This window comes from Schistocerca nitens, chromosome 2 (genome assembly GCF_023898315.1).
Source record: "Schistocerca nitens isolate TAMUIC-IGC-003100 chromosome 2, iqSchNite1.1, whole genome shotgun sequence".
Taxonomy (NCBI): Eukaryota; Metazoa; Arthropoda; class Insecta; order Orthoptera; family Acrididae; genus Schistocerca; species Schistocerca nitens.
This window is the reverse complement of record NC_064615.1, coordinates 663,741,172-663,760,576: the sequence shown is the minus strand read 5'-3', so window position 1 is coordinate 663,760,576 and position 19,405 is coordinate 663,741,172. Positions and strand designations below refer to the sequence as shown.

The 19,405-nt window shown below is 38.5% G+C and overlaps 1 protein-coding gene across 1 annotated transcript in view; it reads right to left on the bottom strand.

Annotated features, from left to right (window-relative positions):
• Positions 1-15,227: 15,227 nt before the first annotated feature.
• Positions 15,228-19,405, bottom strand: part of LOC126236777 (mitochondrial ribosome-associated GTPase 2) — a 175,911-nt gene continuing 171,733 nt past the window's right edge. Inside the window, exons 7-8 of the mRNA XM_049946356.1 lie at positions 15,555-15,784; positions 15,228-15,424 (exon numbers count right to left, since the gene is read on the bottom strand). Of these exons, the coding sequence (XP_049802313.1) occupies positions 15,290-15,424; positions 15,555-15,784 (365 nt within the window). The 3' untranslated portion in view covers positions 15,228-15,289. The remainder of the gene's footprint in view (positions 15,425-15,554; positions 15,785-19,405) is intronic.

Sequence of the window (19,405 nt, the reverse complement as noted above, 5' to 3'; positions counted from 1 at the left end):
GTTAGATCTTCCTACTCATCCACATTAACTTACATTTTTCCACACTTAAGGCTAGCTGCTATTTGTCACACTAACTGGAAATTTTGTCTAAGTTGTCTTATTTCTTCCTAGAGTCACTCAGCTTCGACACCTTACTGTACACCACAGCATCATCAGAAAACAATTTCAGATTGCTGCCCACCCTGTCCGCCAAATCATGTATGTATATAGAGAACAACAGTGGTCTTATCACACTTCCCTGGGGCACTCCTGACAATATCCTTTTCTCTGATGAACACTCGCCATCGAGGACAACATACTGGGTTCTATTATTTAAGAAGTCTTTGAGCCACTCGCATATCCGTGAACTTACTTGTACCTTTGTTAACAGCCTGCAATGGGACACTGTGTCGAATGCTTTCTGGAAATCCAGAAATCTCAGTATATCATGTGAGAAAAGGGCAAGCTGAGTATCACATAAGTGATGCTTTCTAGAACCATGCTGATTTGTGGACATAAGTATCTGTCTCAAGAAATTGTATTATATTCGAACTGAGAATATGTTCTATGATTCTGCAGCAAACAGAAGTTAGGGATATTGGACTGTAATTTTTGTGGTCTGTTCTTTTATCTTTCTTATATACTGGAGTCACTTGCACTTTTTTCCAGTCTCTTGGGACTTGGTGTTGGGTGAAAGATTCATGATAAATGCAAACTAGGTAAGGGGCCAGTGCTGTAGAGTACTCTTTGTAAAATTGAACTGGGATTCCATCCGGACCTGGTGATTTATTTGCTTCCAGATCTTTCAGTTGTTTCTTTAACCAGGTATGCTTATTACGATGTTGTCCATATGTGAGTCTGTCCGATGGTCAAATGACGGTATGTTTATACAATTTTCCTGTGAGAATGATTTCTTGAACATGATATTTAAAACTTCATCTTTAGTTTTGTTATTTTTAACTGTCACACCAGCATTGTCAACAAGGGACTGAATGGAAGCCTTAGACTGGCTTGGTAATCTTACATACAACCAGAATTTTTGCAGGTTCTCTGCCAGATCTCTTGTTAAGGTGTGTATGCTTTGCACACAAATCTTTTCACATATGCACGACTCTCTACCAACCTTCGCTTGTCATCATTTGTGCATTTCCATTTGAATCGAGGGTGCAACAGCCTCCGTTTCCTCAGTATCCACCAAATTTTGTCATTAAACCATGGTGGGTCTTTTCCATCCTTCATCCAGTTACTAGGCACATAACTCTCCAGACCACAATTTACAATCTGTTTAAACTTTGCCCATAATTCCTCTACAGCTATCTTACTGGAACTAAGTGATGCCAATTCACTGTCTAAGTGAGGTGTTAATAACTGCTTATTTGCTCTTTCTAGCAGAAACACTCTCCTAGCCTTCTTGACTGATTTATTAACTTTCGTAACCATAGATGCTGTAATGACACGTTGAGGACTATTCTGCATATCTGTACAGACATTGTTGATAAGGTCAGCCTCATTTGTAGCTGCAAGGTCTAAGATATTTCCATTGTGTGTGGGCTGCCGAGCTAGCTGCTCAAGACAACTGGAGAAATTAGAAGAAGAATGGAATAAAATTTAGGAGAAAGCAAGGAATGATTGTAGCCATGAAGGTAAGAGTAATTATGAAGGTCATAGGCCAGTTTCTCATGTGAAAGTATGTGCACCAGGAACAGCAGCTAGCAGAAACATGGCACCACAGTACACTGTAACATGAAATGTGGTGGCAGGCACCAAACGTTCATCACTTATACTGGAAGAAAGTCTTGCAAAACACTGACAATTCCAGGTATTCATCCCAGAAAGGAAATCTGCTCGTCCAGTTGTTTCCATAAAAACTTTTAGAAGCGTGTTGCCTACAGTTTGGTCTGAACGACAAAAGAACCAATGTGTATGAGGTTGTGCTTTGGGCATCTAAGATGGCAGAAAGGTGTCATACATTAGCACAATTTGAAAATGCATTTCTTGCGAAATATTGATCACATTGTGTGCAGGAAAGATTAAGAAAACAAGTATTTAGTCCAGAGCCATTCAACATGAGACAGGGATTTTTAAGAAAATGTTTCAGAAAGTAAATAAGTAAGACACTTTTCTGAGATGAACCCATGGCTCTTAATGATGATCTGCAAATTTTGAAAGGAAAACTTCCATTTCACATTAGAGAAAAACTGGGACGAGTTACACAAACTAATTTAGAATACTTTTTGTCAGTCTCTGTTCTATTGACCTTATATATAAAGATATGAATACTGGTAATAGCAATAATAGTCAGAAGGTATATCATAAAGGTGGGGGCGGAGGACAGACTGTGTCCGCCCAGGTGCGGTATAATGGCAATGATCAAGGGCCTGCAACTGACACACATTGCATATTTATTGATGCACAGCAAGCCGCGCCTGTGTCATCTCTCCAAATCGTAAATGGAGATGAAGGAATGGTGACAGGTATCCCTCTCGTTATTTGAACCATGATGACGGCAACTGGAATTATCAGAACAATAGAAGTTGGTGGGGCTCATTACCAAAATGTCACTCAAAGTACAGTGCGAATAGGAAATTTCAGAATTCACAATGGTAACACCACCAGGGAGACCAGCAACAATTTCATCAGGGGAGAAACACTTAACAGCAATTGAATCTGGCCTCAAATCTGCATGGGAAAATTCAAATCCAGTGGTGAATATAATTGATGTCACCGATAATGCACATTTGATTGCTACGAATACACCAAACTAGGCCTGTTTGAGCAGATCATTAACATCATTCCTTTGTATAATACGCCATATACACCATCAGACCTAGCAAACAAAAAAAAGAGAAAAGAATGTGTGAGTTACATCAATTCTGTGCATGCCTAGGGAGGAAGTATGCTCTGAAGAAAAGGTAAGGCAGGTATTAATAGCTTAAGAGGAAGTGTCAAGGTGTGAAAGATTCATTATGGCAAGCACCTGTGTAGGGTTAATCAATTCTCTGTTGGGGAAAGCGTTCTGCTAAAGACCCGCTGTAAATCATCATTGTTAAAAAGAAAAATAAGAAATGGCAGTTGATGTAGACTGGTCCTTTTTGCATTGTGCAAATACCGCACATGGAGGCTGTTTACATATTTACCCATAGATTGGGAAGATAAAAGGTCTGTACACACATCGCAACCTGAAGAAGTACTTCTTGTACAAAAACTAACAGTAGATACAATACTTGTGTGGGTAATAACTAAGATCATAAAACAGTAACAAGAATATCAGGATATAGACTGGAACACAGGATTAAAGAACAAAATCACAACAACACAAACATACTGGTGCTGTTCTATCTTTTATACAGTACCTAAGTAAAACGAAAAATTAGTACACTTATATGGCAAATGATGCTCGATTATTATAAAAAGAAAATTGAGCTAGGATAAATATGTGACAAACAGATAGGGAGAAAGGAAATGTACTTGTGATTGTCAGGCAAGATAGCATATTTAGCACTGTAGATTAAGTTAAGTAATAGAGGAATCTGGAGTCTATGGGTACAGACCTCACAAAGCATTTTACTACAGCTTGATCAAGACGAGGAGACAAAAGATGGGACAAAAAATTGACCGCCTTAAAGGAATGGATACAAGTAGATTTTTCTTTGTCTTTGCACAAGTATACTTAATCTTTGTGACTTTCAATGCTAATATTAGTCTGGAAACCCATAAGGGCTAATTGTTCATATCATATAGAAAAACATGAATACTAATAAGCACAGTAGTTTAATTTTACGTCTAGTTTGAAGAGAAGTATACAAGTGCTCAGGTCCAGAAGAGTAGAAATACAAACCATTTGAGAAGAACTAGCATGAAACTTTGTTTTTTAGTGAGGGGCAGGACCCAAATGTATATATATTTTTATCATACACTAGTGCTGTGACAGAAACACAGAAACAAATGTAGGACACAAAGATATGTAGCACCACAGCAAGAGCTCAGCTTAAGCACACACTATTGTTATTTAATAGGTATGATCTATACGGCAAGCTGCAGAAAGTGAGTTATCATATGACAGATCAGTGGATGTGGTGAATCTGGTAGGAGAATAACATACAGTACACACTTAGATTTAAAGCTATATACAAGCATGTGAAGATGCTACTAACTGAGAAGAAAAAGGAAAGAGAAGTTAAATAATCTTCGTTGCTCTAGATTTGTCTACTGTATACATATTTTATTATTATTAGTGTTTGTATTAAGATTTGAGGCTATCAACTGGTAATTACTGCACACTCTGTGTCTCATGGAAATGAAACTATCTAAAGGCAGCATGGCACATGCAAATAAATATTAAACTGTGTTATTCACCAGGATCTAGAAATAAGGAAAGGACTCAAAAGGACGCTCAACTTCTTCAAGAATCTCACTACTCTTCTCTAGGTGTCGTGGAGACCAGTGCAGGCAAAACCATGATGAAAGAAAGCACTCAGCAACTCATGCTCATAACACACACATTATAAAGCATGCTTCACTGCTCAACTGTGGTGGGTAAGAAGACCAATTCCCACACTGTGGAACTGTACTGATTGTTGTGTATGTACTCATGTATGTGTGGTGTCACCGCCAGACACCACACTTGCCAGGTGGTAGCCTTTAAATCGGCCGCGGTCCATTAGTATACGTCGGACCCGTGTGTCGCCACTGTCAGTGATTGCAGACCGAGCGTCACCACACGGCAGGTCTAGAGAGACTTCCTAGCACTCGCCCCAGTTGTACAGCCGACTTTGCTAGTGATGCTACACTGACAAATACGCTCTCATTTGCCGAGACGATAGTTAGCGTAGCCTTCAGCTACGTCATTTGCTACGACCTAGCAAAGCGCCATTACCAGTTTATATTGAGCATATTAATGTACCGTCAAGAGCGATGTACTCCAATTATGGATTAAAGTTAAGTATTACAGCAACTGCGTCCGTTTTTCTAAGTTCCCATTTCTCTGACCTGTTCCAGACCTCACGCCAGTCTACGTGTAATTAAACGCGTGCATTTCGGCCTCCTCTAGCAACACGGTGTTGGCTCTTCTGCCAACACAGCAGTATGCACCAGCATTTTTGCTGCCCAAAGGACATAGGGGCAGTGTGAATTTTAAAATAGGAAGCAAACTTCACAAAGACACTTACACAAATTCATATTGAGAGAATTTGTAGAGAAAGGGATAAGTGCATCCCTACTAAAAGATCATGTATTAACACAAAAGGAGAAATCTCGAGACACACTAGACCTCAGATTACCAAGAATGAAATGATGATGTAATAAAGGAGGATGGAATATTTTTATATGTATGTATATATGTATTCAGTACAAGATGTTATCTAATTTCTGTTAAAATATTTGTTTCTTGTGAACTATCATTTGAGAAAGAGGTGGACATTCCTCAAAAGCATCGGGTACCATGGGGTGTCCTGGGTACCAGAAAATGACGGTTTGAAGGCCTTTTCACGAATGGATCAAAGCGTAGTCCAGCTGCCCAACCTATTCCTGATTCATCCTATGACCGTAATTTTTTTCCCCAGGTGCAAGGAACTGTAACCGTTTTATGGAAAAACACTTGTTTTCTTGTGTTATAGAAATATGAATGTATAAAATATGTACAAAGAGATAAATCACTTTTTATGAAGCTAATATGATAAGAGATAAGTTATGCAATGTAATTAGATAAGTTAGAATGATTTTTGTGTGTATACACTATATTGTGTGTATTACTATAGTTGAAAAAGCAGAACAAAAGACTATTTCATATTACTGTAAAATCTGATATGTGAAATAACCATGAATGAACACCAAAGTAACATGGACAGTAACGAAAACTAAGATTTTAAAATACCTGAGAACACACTGCCACAAGTGAAAGACAGTATGTGACAAACATTTTGTGAAGTGAATCATTGGGCTCAGCCATGTGAATGTGAACTGCACAATACATAATTTCAGTGCCAGATGGAATATTATGATCTCTGTAAAAAACAGTACGTATGTTAATGTTGATCTTGTTTAGTCATGTTCTGATATCTTTACTTTTTCAACAGTGAACAGAGTTTGGCAGATGGGAGTACGTCCATTCATTGTTTCATAATGACCATCCAAGCAAGAAATTGGTGTACATAATTATTATTATGATTCTATGGCACCTTTTACTGTTAAGAAGGTGAAGGAGTTTAGTGGTTCTTTGAGGCTTTAATCAGAGGTAAAGGAAAACATATTAATTCCTGGCTGGCTTGGACTGTGTCAAAATGGCCACTTGCACAGTATGCAAAAATTAACAGAGTATTTCTTACCCTTTTCAAGAGCCCGCAGTCTTTAGCTTCCTGATTTCATGGTCAAAACATAAAGAAGAATAATAGTTTTCACCAGATCGGCTCATCAGAGAAGCTCTCTGCCTCCTGCATACTAATCTAAAGCGAGGCAGGTAATTTTTTTCCTATATTTTAAAAATAACTATAATCATGAAATATGGTGCTATGAAATAACCCGTTCATGCCTCTTTTTTTCGCTAATGTAAATCCCTTTTGTGTGCTGTGACTCATGATTCCATTGAGAATCATCCTCAAATTCCTGATGTATATGATTTTAAAAATTATTAAATTATTTTTCTATCACTAAGCAGGCAACAGTTTTTCTATCTCCATCAGTAAATTCAAGTCACACAGTAGGAGATTTTTACATCATCTTGTTGCCTACTCATGGTTTCTACTGTCCTTCAACTATTTACCATACATGGTCAAAACAGTAGCTTGCAAACAGCCACTAACTTCATCATTTCTCAGATGCTAGTTCCCAGGGTCATGCTATAACAAAAAAAATGTGGAATCATCCATGTTAGTGGACTTACCTGTCTGTAGCCCCTACCACCGTTGCAATGATCCATATTCCTCTCTGCTCTGCTTAGATGCTTTTTTTACTGCATCACATGCCCACAACACCAACACATGTCATTCTGTCTCGCCATAGGTAGTTCTCTATATATAGTTGCAAAATATACACTACACAACAGAAAAACGAAGCATCCAGAAGAATCTATGTATGTCTGGATGGATGGATTGATGGATGTCAATGTAACTTTGTACATACACTCCTGGAAATGGAAAAAAGAACACATTGACACCGGTGTGTCAGACCCACCATACTTGCTCCGGACACTGCGAGAGGGCTGTACAAGCAATGATCACACGCACAGCACAGCGGACACACCAGGAACCGCGGTGTTGGCCGTCAAATGGCGCTAGCTGCGCAGCATTTGTGCACCGCCGCCGTCAGTGTCAGCCAGTTTGCCGTGGCATACGGAGCTCCATCGCAGTCTTTAACACTGGTAGCATGCCGCGACAGCGTGGACGTGAACCGTATGTGCAGTTGACGGACTTTGAGCGAGGGCGTATAGTGGGCATGCGGGAGGCCGGGTGGACGTACCGCCGAATTGCTCAACACATGGGGCGTGAGGTCTCCACAGTACATCGATGTTGTCGCCAGTGGTCGGCGGAAGGTGCACGTGCCCGTCGACCTGTGACCGGACCGCAGCGACGCACGGATGCACGCCAAGACCGTAGGATCCTACGCAGTGCTGTAGGGGACCGCACCGCCACTTCCCAGCAAATTAGGGACACTGTTGCTCCTGGGGTATCGGCGAGGACCATTCGCAACCGTCTCCATGAAGCTGGGCTACGGTCCCGCACACCGTTAGGCCGTCTTCTGCTCACGCCCCAACATCGTGCAGCCCGCCTCCAGTGGTGTCGCGACAGGCGTGAATGGAGGGACGAATGGAGACGTGTCGTCTTCAGCGATGAGAGTTGCTTCTGCCTTGGTGCCAATGATGGTCGTATGCGTGTTTGGCGCCGTGCAGGTGAGCGCCACAATCAGGACTGCATACGACCAAGGCACACAGGGCCAACACCCGGCATCATGGTGTGGGGAGCGATCTCCTACACTGGCCGTACACCACTGGTGATCGTCGAGGGGACACTGAATAGTGCACGGTACATCCAAACCGTCATCGAACCCATCGTTCTACCATTCCTAGACCGGCAAGGGAACTTGCTGTTCCAACAGGACAATGCACGTCCGCATGTATCCCGTGCCACCCAACGTGCTCTAGAAGGTGTAAGTCAACTACCCTGGCCAGCAAGATCTCCAGATCTGTCCCCCATTGAGCATGTTTGGGACTGGATGAAGCATCGTCTCACGCGGTCTGCACGTCCAGCACGAACGCTGGTCCTACTGAGGCGCCAGGTGGAAATGGCATGGCAAGCCGTTCCACAGGACTACATCCAGCATCTCTACGATCGTCTCCATGGGAGAATAGCAGCCTGCATTGCTGCGAAAGGTGGATATACACTGTACTAGTGCCGACATTGTGCATGCTCTGTTGCCTGTGTCTATGTGCCTGTGGTTCTGTCAGTGTGATCATGTGATGTATCTGACCCCAGGAATGTGTCAATAAAGTTTCCCCTTCCTGGGACAATGAATTCACGGTGTTCTTATTTCAATTTCCAGGAGTGTATATGCAGCATAAGTGGGTATCTAAATGGTTACTGTTAAAATTCTCTCTAACAGGTAGAATGGCCACCAGAGTGTATTAGTGTTGTTCATGCTTAGGGATACTACTATGCCTGGTAGGATATGTAAGGGGTGTGAACAGCATAAGATGTTGAGTGATCACTGGGAAGGACATGGAGATGGCACATACTTGTGTGAGACCACTAGCAGCATCTGAGAGAGTTTGAAGAGGGCCTCTTTGTGAGTCTCTGTTCGGCAGCTGGTCAAATCATGTAATACCCAGGTATGTGCAGCATTCGGATGTGACAGTGACCTAATTGTGGACTGCATGGGAACATGAGTGCGAGCATACTCATCATCAACATTCTGGTTGACCACATCTGACCCCACAAGGGATGACTGCCACTTTGTGCACCAAGTACACTGTAATCCCTTCATATCTGTGCTTGCCATCTGAGAACAACTAATGAACTCCCTGCAACATCCTGGATCATCCCACAGCATTGGTTGGAGACTGGCAACAGTGAGGTGGGGGAATTACTGTTCCAAGCAAACCTCTTAACACCTCAACACAAACTAGGCCATAATCTGACTTGAGAGGACCAAACAGTGTAGTCACTACTGTAATATTATGAATCCTGAGTTCTGAAGCCCAAAATAATATATATATCTAAAAAAAAAGTTTGTTAAACCACAAAATGAATGCACATACATGCTATGGATAACTTAAAATTTTTTTTCGGTGATTCTGATCATCAGTCATAATTGAAAAATAGTAAAAGTTCTTGTAACCACATTCTAGACAACTCATGAAGTTGCAACAAACCACAAAATATTTTCAGAGTCTAAACTGCAAGTCAGTCTATATAAACAAAATGTAAATGTTCGTTTGTTCAAAATATTAAACCTCTAAAAGTTCTGCACTGATTGCTTTGAAATTTTGACACAATGTTACATTTGAACACATGCAATTTTTTTATACCTATTGGAGCACCATCTGTTGAACATAAACATACATGTACTATACAATACAGAAACAGTGTCAGCTAAAATGTTGAAAAGGTTTTGATTGATTTATTTCAACTTTTTACACAATAGTCTTTGGAGAAAAGAAAACGACTTGTATGAATATCAAGAGCTCAGGTTGAAACCCAGTTCTAAGCAAAGAAGGGAAAGCAGAAAGGTGGAGGGTGTATATAGAGGGCCTATACAAGGGCAATGTACTTGAGGACAATATAAAGGAAATGGAAGAGGATGTAGATGAAAATGAAATGGAGATATGATACTGCGTGAAGAGTTTTACAGAGCACTGAAAGACCTAAGGTGAAACAAGGCCCCAGGAGCAGACAACATTCCATTAGAACTACTGACAGCCTTGGGAGAGGCAGCCCAGACAAAACTCTACCAGCTGGTGAGCAAGATGTATCAGACAGGCGAAATACCCTCAGACTTCAAGAAGAATATAATATTCCAATCCCAAAGAAAGCAGGTGTTGACAGATGTGAAAATTACCAAACTATCAGTTTAATAAATCATGGCTGCAAAATACTAATGTGAATTCTTTACAGATGAATGGAAAAACTGGTAGAATCTGACCTCGGGGAAGATCAGTTTGGATTCCGTAGAAATACTGGAACACTTGAGGCAATACTGCCCCCAAGACTTATCTTAGAAGATAGATTAAGGAAAGGCAAACCTACATTTCTAGCATTTGTAGACTTAGAGAAAGCTTTTGACAATGTTGACTGGAATACTCTCTTTCAAATTCTGAAGGTGGCTGGGGTAAAATACAGGGAGCGAAAGGCTATTTACAATTTGTACAGAAACCAGATGGCAGTTATAAGAGTCGAGGGGCATGAAAGGGAAGCAGTGATTGGGAAGGGAGTGAGGCAGGGTTGTAGCCTATCCCCGATGTTATTCAATCTATATATTGAGCAAGCAGTAAAGGAAACAAAAGAAAAATTCAGAGTAGGAATTAAAATCCATGGAGAAGAAATAAAAACTTTGAGGTTCACCGATGATATTGTAATTCTATCAGAGACAGCAAAGGACCTGCAAGGGCAGTTGAATGGAATGGACAGTGTCTTGAAAGGAGGATATAAGATGAGCATCAATTAAAGCAAAATGAGGATAATGGAATGTAGTCGAATGAAATCAGGTGACGCTGAGGGAATTACATTAGGATATGAGACACTTAAAGTAGTAAAGGAGTTTTGCTATTTGGGGAGTAAAATAACTGATGATGGTCGAAGTAGAGAGGATATAAAATGTAGACTGGCAATGGCAAGGAAAGCATTTCTGAAGAAGAGAAATTTGTTAACATCGAGTATAGATTTAAGTGTCAGGAAGTCATTTCTGAAAGTATTTGTATGGAGTGTAGCCATGTATGGAAGTGAAACATGGACGATAACTAGTATGGACAAGAAGAGAATAGAAGCTTTTGAAATGTGGTGCTACAGACGAATGCTGAAGATTAGATGGGTAGATCATATAACTAATGACAAGGTATTGAATAGAATTGGGGAGAAGAGAAATTTGTGGCACAACTTGCCTAGAAGAAGGGATCGGTTGGTAGGACATGTTCTGAGGCATCAAGGGATCACCAATTTAGTATTGGAGGGCAGTGTGGAGGGTAAAAATCGCAGAGGGAGACCAAGAGATGAATACACTAAGCAGATTCAGAAGAATGTAGGTTGCAGTAGTTACTGGGAGATGAAGAAGCTTGCACAAGCTAGAGTAGCATGGAGAGATGCTTCAAACCAGTCTCTGGACTGAAGACCACAACAACAAAAACAACAACAACAATATAAACAAACTGATATAGGATATATTTTTTTAAGTAAAAATATACCAGTTTTCTGTTAAAACCAGCTGCAAGAAAGAAAATGCTGTGCTATGCTGTGAAAATGTGTGGTTCTGTTTGCTTTACCACTGTCAGTATTAACTACAATAGGAGGGCATTTACACCATTCAATAAACTGTTACTCCTATATGTATTTGTTTTTCTTATATATAATTTTAAACAAAAACTTTGTATACAGCAAAGTACTGCTTTGTTTTCTTCCTCACTGTCACTTTTAACAGAACACAAAAAACACTTATTTTATAGCTTATCAGCAGCTGATTAGAATACTACTATGGAATCTGAATCATCTGAAAGTTTCTAATACTACACATTGCAGATGAAAACTATGCAAAATGCTATAGCTGAAATCACTATCCTCTTAAATAGAGCAGTAGGAAAGGCCTTCCTCCAATACGATATAACCATTCATGCTAAGTGACTTTAATTCTCAATCAAGGTTTAGTTTGCAATAAAAATAAACTAGGGTCAATGTTAGTGAAAAGGGAAAGAGGAGAAGGAGGGGATGAACAGAAAGAGGGGAGTCAGGAAGAGGAGATGGACAGAGAGAAGTGGGAGAAAGAGATTAGGATGTAGGGTACATCCAATTCCCAGACACATTCAGCAATTGCGAATCATAGTCCCAAACTAAAGGTTCCACTTACATAGCTATGAGCTGGACTATCACTAATGATCAGTCGTTAGGTTCAAAATATTTACCAGTACAATTTTCAACATTCTACATCCTTTATAGTGAGAATGAAAAACATTACACATGGGGATGCACACTTTTTAGCTGATTAAAATGAGTTGTTGAAGGAGGTTGTATGATAAATAGTTCATCTTCACCCATAATTAATAAAATAACAGTGGCAAAAAAATCATAATTTAAAATTCAAAGTAGCACATCATCCATACGCAAAATTAACTGCTCCTTCCACTGGTGCAATCAATTTGGTTGTAGACTGAGTACAATTTGAATTATGACTGTCATTGATAGAGAATGTAGTAACTGGATGGAATTAATAAATGACAAAACTATTCATTATAAATGCTGTAATTTGGTTTCTCCAAAAATCTGCTTGCACATTCAATAAAGCTATTATGTTAAACTGTTACAAAAAATAGCTCTTAAGTTATAACAACATCTGTCAGTGGTTTTGTCTTATTAATTTAAAGAGGCTTCACCCAAGTATAAATGAAATTTGAAGAGTGCCTGCAGTAAGATCCTCAACCAAACCCCGCCTACTCTTCCCTTCCATTCAATCAGTTAATTGATACTCCAATCGAATTATGTTTTTACCTGGAAAGTTGGGGCCTGTTTTGATTTATTTCATTCTATATGTTTTTTGTTGTGCTCAATCCAGTTCTGAAGTTTGCCAGCAAAATGTTGAAAAGAATGTAAAAAAGGTAAAAATATCTCGTTTTTGGCAGTTTTAAAGCTTATAATGCAGAAACCATCAACTTCTAGTAAGGCAATATTGATTTGATTTTACTTTTGTAAGATGAAGATACATACTACCTGTATTTCAAATCATTCAGGCTAGTTACATGTTCTTTTTCTTGTAGTACCATGAGATTTGTATATAGTACATTGACGATTTGTATATAGTATGTTTCACAATTAGCAGTGAAAACTGACACGTGTGAGAGTGTAATAGTGAAGAGGGCACCAAATGATAAGCCACTTGTGTGGAAAAACATTTTCAAACTGGCCTGCAAAGGGAGAGAATAAATAAAAGGAAAAGACATACAAGGCAGCATTATATTTGCATATAATTGAAATACAATGTGAATTTGAAAATGCTTTATTTTATTTTATTTATTTATTTTTTTAATACTGGAGTGGGCATAACAGATGAAGCCAGCCTACATTGTATCCAACTTAAAAATAGTCAGAATTTATTAAATTACAGCCTTTCATAATAAATTAGATTTTTGTCGTGGAAAAAGTGGTGTTTTGTACAAACAGCTGAAATATGCCAATTTTCAACCAGCACTTGAGTCCCAATAGTTCATCGGAGATTTGTTGGAAATTTTATAGATTTTCATTTTGATTATTTATGAAAAGTTGATTGTTTCCCAGTTATAAGCAAAAAATGCCAAAAAGAGATATTTTTTCCCTTTTTTGAATTTCTCTTTTTTTCATTATTGCATCATGAAAGTTTTGTTGGCAAACCTCAGATTCACACTAGCATAAAAAAGAAAAAGAACAAAAATGACTTGTAGAATAAAAGAAATAAAAAGTAACTCACAATTTTATCGCTGGGGCCCTCCTGAGCACAAATTGACTGTATTATGAAACATCAAACAATTTATCTATTCATCATGGTTCCACAGAACCCATTAAGGAGAACTTTCAGGCATGTAGAACAGTTTATGGTGTACTTTAGAAGACATGCAAATCACTGAAATTTCATTTGTATACTGTAGTAACAATAAACTATCAAACTGCTTAGTGCTGTTCATGCTTATGCCATTTCAATTTAATCAAAAAATTAAAAAAGAAGGCAGAAAAGGGGAGGGGGGGGGAATTACATGCTACTTACACTAAATAAGCTTGAAGTGCATCTTCATGTTCTCACAGCGTAAAGAATATTCCATAAAGTTACAGGCATGCAGCCCGAAGAAGAAGCTGAATTTACGCAGTTGCATGCCAGAAACTATGGAACTAAATAAGCTGTTTGCCTCTGATTGGTGCCTTAATATCCTCTCAATTACATTGCTATTTTTCAAAGAAAATAGTTACCCACATCTACAAATAATGAGCCCTGTTCACTGTACTTTAGTATCACTACTAATCACTTCATCTAGCTGGAATGGAAACATAGTGAATAGTGAAGTTCCTGTGAAAAGCCTCAACAGAAAGGATATTCTCGATGATGAGTGATCCAAAGCTGATGTGAACCAAGTGGAAAATGTGTTACCTTTCCCTTCTCTCATGTGAAGATGCTATAGGCAATGGTGTTCTCAATAGTCATAATACAGCTCCTCTACTGCAGAGATTTTAATGAAGATGTGATGCTAAACAGCTTTGCTATTTATGTCTGCCAGGGACTTGTGGAGTTAAGAAGTTTAAACACGCAGAAAACTATATTCACTGGACACCCAGTAAAATAAACTCTTCTACAAGGGATTATTTTCAATCTTCAAGCACTCGTTGTGTTACCCAGTACTTACTGACACCACACAGTGGGATGTAGTCCACACTTCAGTGACATTTCTTAGTTTTATCAGCATATCCCCAAGAAACTGTTGATGAAGTTAAAAGTTGATATGATACACTCAGAAAATGTGGCAGCTATGTAAATCAATCAATATACTCCATGTTGTAGTGAAATACTGTGGAAGTTGTAAAGTGTCATTTTTTGGTGAGTGGTTAAATTGTAGAAATGAATAAACAGTAGTGAGATTAGAGTATTGAACACTAACTTCAGTGACAGACACTAGATACCACTTATTACAGAAATCATTCGAAACTTCACATATGACAACTTGGCAACACAGTTTATATGTGGATTTCTTACCGTAGCTAACTAGAACCTCACACTATGCAATAAATGACAATGTGCTAATCTTCTCAACAAGTCAATATTATGTTCTAGAATATGATTATAAATCATTCCCATCCACAGATAATGCTGGCAAATGACCACTTGCTGCAGTCTGATTCAAGCTTCAATGTTCTATGTAATCCAGATGTTTCTCAAGCTAATCTTCATATTTTTGGATACTTGGATCACTGACTTTTGTTCAGCACCCAATTATGAAAGCAAGTAGTTGGACATAACGGGACTATTACCAACAAAAAATTTCATATAGGATAGAGATGTAACATGTTAACTGTTCATTTTAGTATTTTAGAATGAAATTTAATACAAAAACTTTATTCATTTTGTTTATAAACAGACAGCTATTAACAAGTAAAGGTTACTACTCATTTTCCTTCACATTCTGCTGATATATTTCTCGCATTATCTCCAGAACCAGTGACAAATTTATTCCCAGTTTTGCAGATATGGGAATTATTTTTTCACCGGTTTTCTGCTGAAACTCCTGAAGATTACTCTGCAAAAAGAATTGCATCCAATCAAATTGCACACTGTGATATTTAGCACAAAAAAAAAAAAAAAAAAAAAAAAAGGATTTGAGGTCTTCTACAAAATGCTGTAGGTGGAACACATATTACTAGCATTACCTTTGATTCTGGTAGGTCTATTTTGTTGCCAATAATAATTTGAGGCCTCTGAGCAAGATCAGGGCTAAACTGGCTCAGTTCATGTTTCAAAACTTCCAGTTGATCCCAAGGTCCACTTGACAGGTCAATCACCATTAAAAGTGCTGAACATCGTTCTGCATGTTTTAAAAATGTGATGCCTAAACCACGATTCCTATGAGATCCTGGTATAAGACCAGGTAAGTCTGCAACTGTAAAAAAGTATGAATAACAGTAGCAGTAATTTCTTAGTTACTATTCAGAATAAGAACGCAATGAACATAAACAGAAACCTTAAATGTTATGAGAGATTTTGTACTATAGCTTTTAGCAGTTGAGACATTAAAGGCTTCAATTCATTTCAGATAAACAAGTTTGCAAATATTATTGTACTCTTATCCTTCTACTCTTTGCATATTACTTCCCTCTTTCAAGATTTTTCATGTTCTTTTGTCATCTCAATCCAACATTTACTTTCCATTTCCTTGGCTACATTCTTGTTTCGTATTTGTTCTTTTTTTCAAGCAGATTTACATCAAATTTTTACCTGATTATTTCATTGGATAGCTTCCTAGACACGTATTTCCTTTCCATCCTGGTGCAACATGAGTATTTTGCTGCAGCATACTGATGCAGCACTACATGCACATCTCATTTTGTAGTAGCACTACCCACAATGCGAGACTACAAACTCAAATCCTCATTTCTAGAATCAGGTAACTTAATATTAATGTTGCCTAATGTTTATGAGGAAGTATTTGAAGGACTGCTGCATGTTAGTGAATAACAATTACACTGTCTGGAAAAAAAGTGAAGCACTATGAAGATATGGTAAAATGTCAACATAAATTCACGCACTCACGCATCACCGGTGGGTATATGAATCATTAGCATCACATTTCTCTATGACAGGTAGAACCACCACCAGACTGCATTAATCTTGTTCATGTTTTGTGTTGTTACCAGGCCAGGTAGGCTATATATGGAGTGAGAACAACATCAAATGCTGACTGCTCACTGTGAAGGATACAAAAATTCTATGTGCTCATGTGGGAGCATTATTAACTCCAAATAGAGACTGAAAGTGGCCTCCATGTGGGTCTCCACTTAGCTAGCTAGCCAAATCATGCAATATCCAGATATGTGCAGCATTCAGATGTGACAATGGCCCAGTGTTGAACTGCATGGGAATGTGAGAGCACTCGTACTCGTCATCAAAGTTTCAGTTGACCACATCTGATCATCACAACGGAATATCACTGTACTGTGCACCAAGCACACTTCAACCTCTACACATCTGTGTCTGCCATCTGAGAACAACAAATGGACTCCCTGCAACATTCTGTGTCACCCCACACTATTGGTTGGAGATTAGCAACAGACAATCTTGGGAATTACTTTTCCATAAGAGGCTGCCTTTAACACTCCAACACAGACAGCTGCTTTTCACGTTTTGCCATGACTGGGGAGCAAGAACTGCCGATGAATGGCATCACATTGTGTTCAACGATGAATCATGTTTCTGGACTACCCCAAATGACCATCACCAGCTAGTATGGTGGCGACATAGGGAGGGTTCCGGTTCTTTCAATTTTTTGGAGAAGCACAGTGACCTTACTCCTGATGTCAAAGTTTGGGGAGCCATTGGGTCTGACTTCAGGTCACAGCTGGTAATATTTGAAGGAACTCTGATATCACAATGGTGTGTCACACACATCCTGTGTCTTCATGTGTTGCCTCTCATGCGACAGTATTGTGGCACCATTTTTCGACAGGACAATGCTGTCCACACACAATATGTGCCATTATCAACTGTCTGAATGATATTTAGGTACTCCCATGGTCAACAAGCTCCACATATTTTCCCCCTACAGAACATGTGTGGGAGCAGCTACCACAGTTGTAGACCAGCTTGCCTCAGGAGAGGAAACAATGGCTTATGACACCATTTCCAATGGAATCAGTGCATGCATCCAGGCCAGAGCACTTATAAGTGGACTCATACTGACAAATTCTTTGTAACTTTGACTCAAGTTTGTAATCAATGAAATAACATCACATAAAATACTAAGTTTGATCTCCTCTATAATTAGCCTTAGCATTACCTCAGAGATCTGGGATACAATGTATAATGGCTACAATTACAAATTTCAAGAAATGTAAAAGTTCTAGTCTCGATCTGGCACACAGTTGTAATCTGCCAGGAAGTTTCATATCGGTGCACACTCTACTGCAGAGTGAAAATCTCAATCTTCAAGAAATGTTGTAACAGATTTATGTAAAGTTACAATACTGCTTTTTTTAAAATGAATATTATAATTGTATTCTGGACTCAGACTTTAACTTCAATATTTGGCTTTTGTTGACAATGCTCTTCCCACAGGCACATTCAAACATTCATCAGAAGTAACTAAAAATTTACATCTTACAAAGCCACACTCCACATATTCAGATTCCAGTTTAGCACACAGTTTTAATCTACCATGAAGATTAATTTCAACAAAAGCTGCTGCTAATTGAAAGATTTTATTCTGAATTGCATCTCAGGTTCATTATTTCATAAATGGGTACAAAATATATGATTCTGAAACAAATTACTATTTCCTTTTAAAATGTCAATTAAAATATTACAGTTGCTTTGAGAGCTCTGATATAGCACAAAATACTGTTGAAAATCTCATACTGGTAGGACAACCAGTTAACTGGCATATTATCTTGCTCCTTCCAGCAAAATCTACCCAGTTTTTAACACACTCATAAGAAACAGACTGAAGATTACACTGTCCTTATTTTCATAAGTTTTGTTTCTCTATGATTATTAGCTCTGTTTTTAATTTCAGTCCATCCACCATTTCCTCTATTGCAAAGACAGCAATCTGATCTATGCTTCAGTTTTTGAAGTCATATACTGCTCCATTAAAAAGAGAAACTTAAAAAGACTGAAATCTCTAAAATCATGCAGACTGAGACATACTTGACAGAAATAAAGGGGCCCTACAAAACTGAACACATATTAGAAGTAAACATTAGGTAAGCAGAAGGGAAAGAAAGGAAATGGTTTTGAGATTGTTAGAGTTAAAAATAAGAGATAAATAATACTGAAGGCACAACCACTGTTGCTGTTATTGAAGGATCACCTGGCATAGGAAAACTTATTCTGATATGACGGCTCATAAGTGATGAGTGTGGCTAAATTGTGATGCTGACATCGACACCAATGTCTGACACCACTGGCTTGCTGTTCACCTGTGCCAACTTGCTGTCACATCCGCTTACCTACGTTGCGAGAATTCTACAACGGATGAGTGCAAGATAGAATTGAAGTACCTTAGCAAGAAGTGATACAAACAGTAGATTGACTTTTATTGGTGTAGTTATTGTACTCAGAGTTGATTTTTTTTAAAAAAATGATTACTAGGTCTAAAGATCATAAGAATATGGATCAGGAACAGCAAATTGGAGAAATGTCAGAACCAGGCATGGCTATGAAAATTAGTAAACAAGGACCAGGCTGGTCTGAATTAGTAAACATAATCAAAGTTCAAAATGCTAAATTAGATGCCCAAAGTGCAGCTTCAACTGCTCAAAATGAAACCTTAAGTAAAGAACTAGGCTCAGTAAATTCTCAGTGAAATTTGTTAAATGCCAAAGTAGAATCGCAAAGCAAAAAGAATTTGGTAGTCTATGCAAAAGCATGGGGATTTTAAAGACTAAATTTGATAATTTAAACAATAAAGTAGAGGATTTGAAATTAGAATGAAAGAATGAAGTAACTAACTCTTTAAACCTCCATGTAAATCAACTGTTCACTGGCTTTAGTCAGAATGATCAAA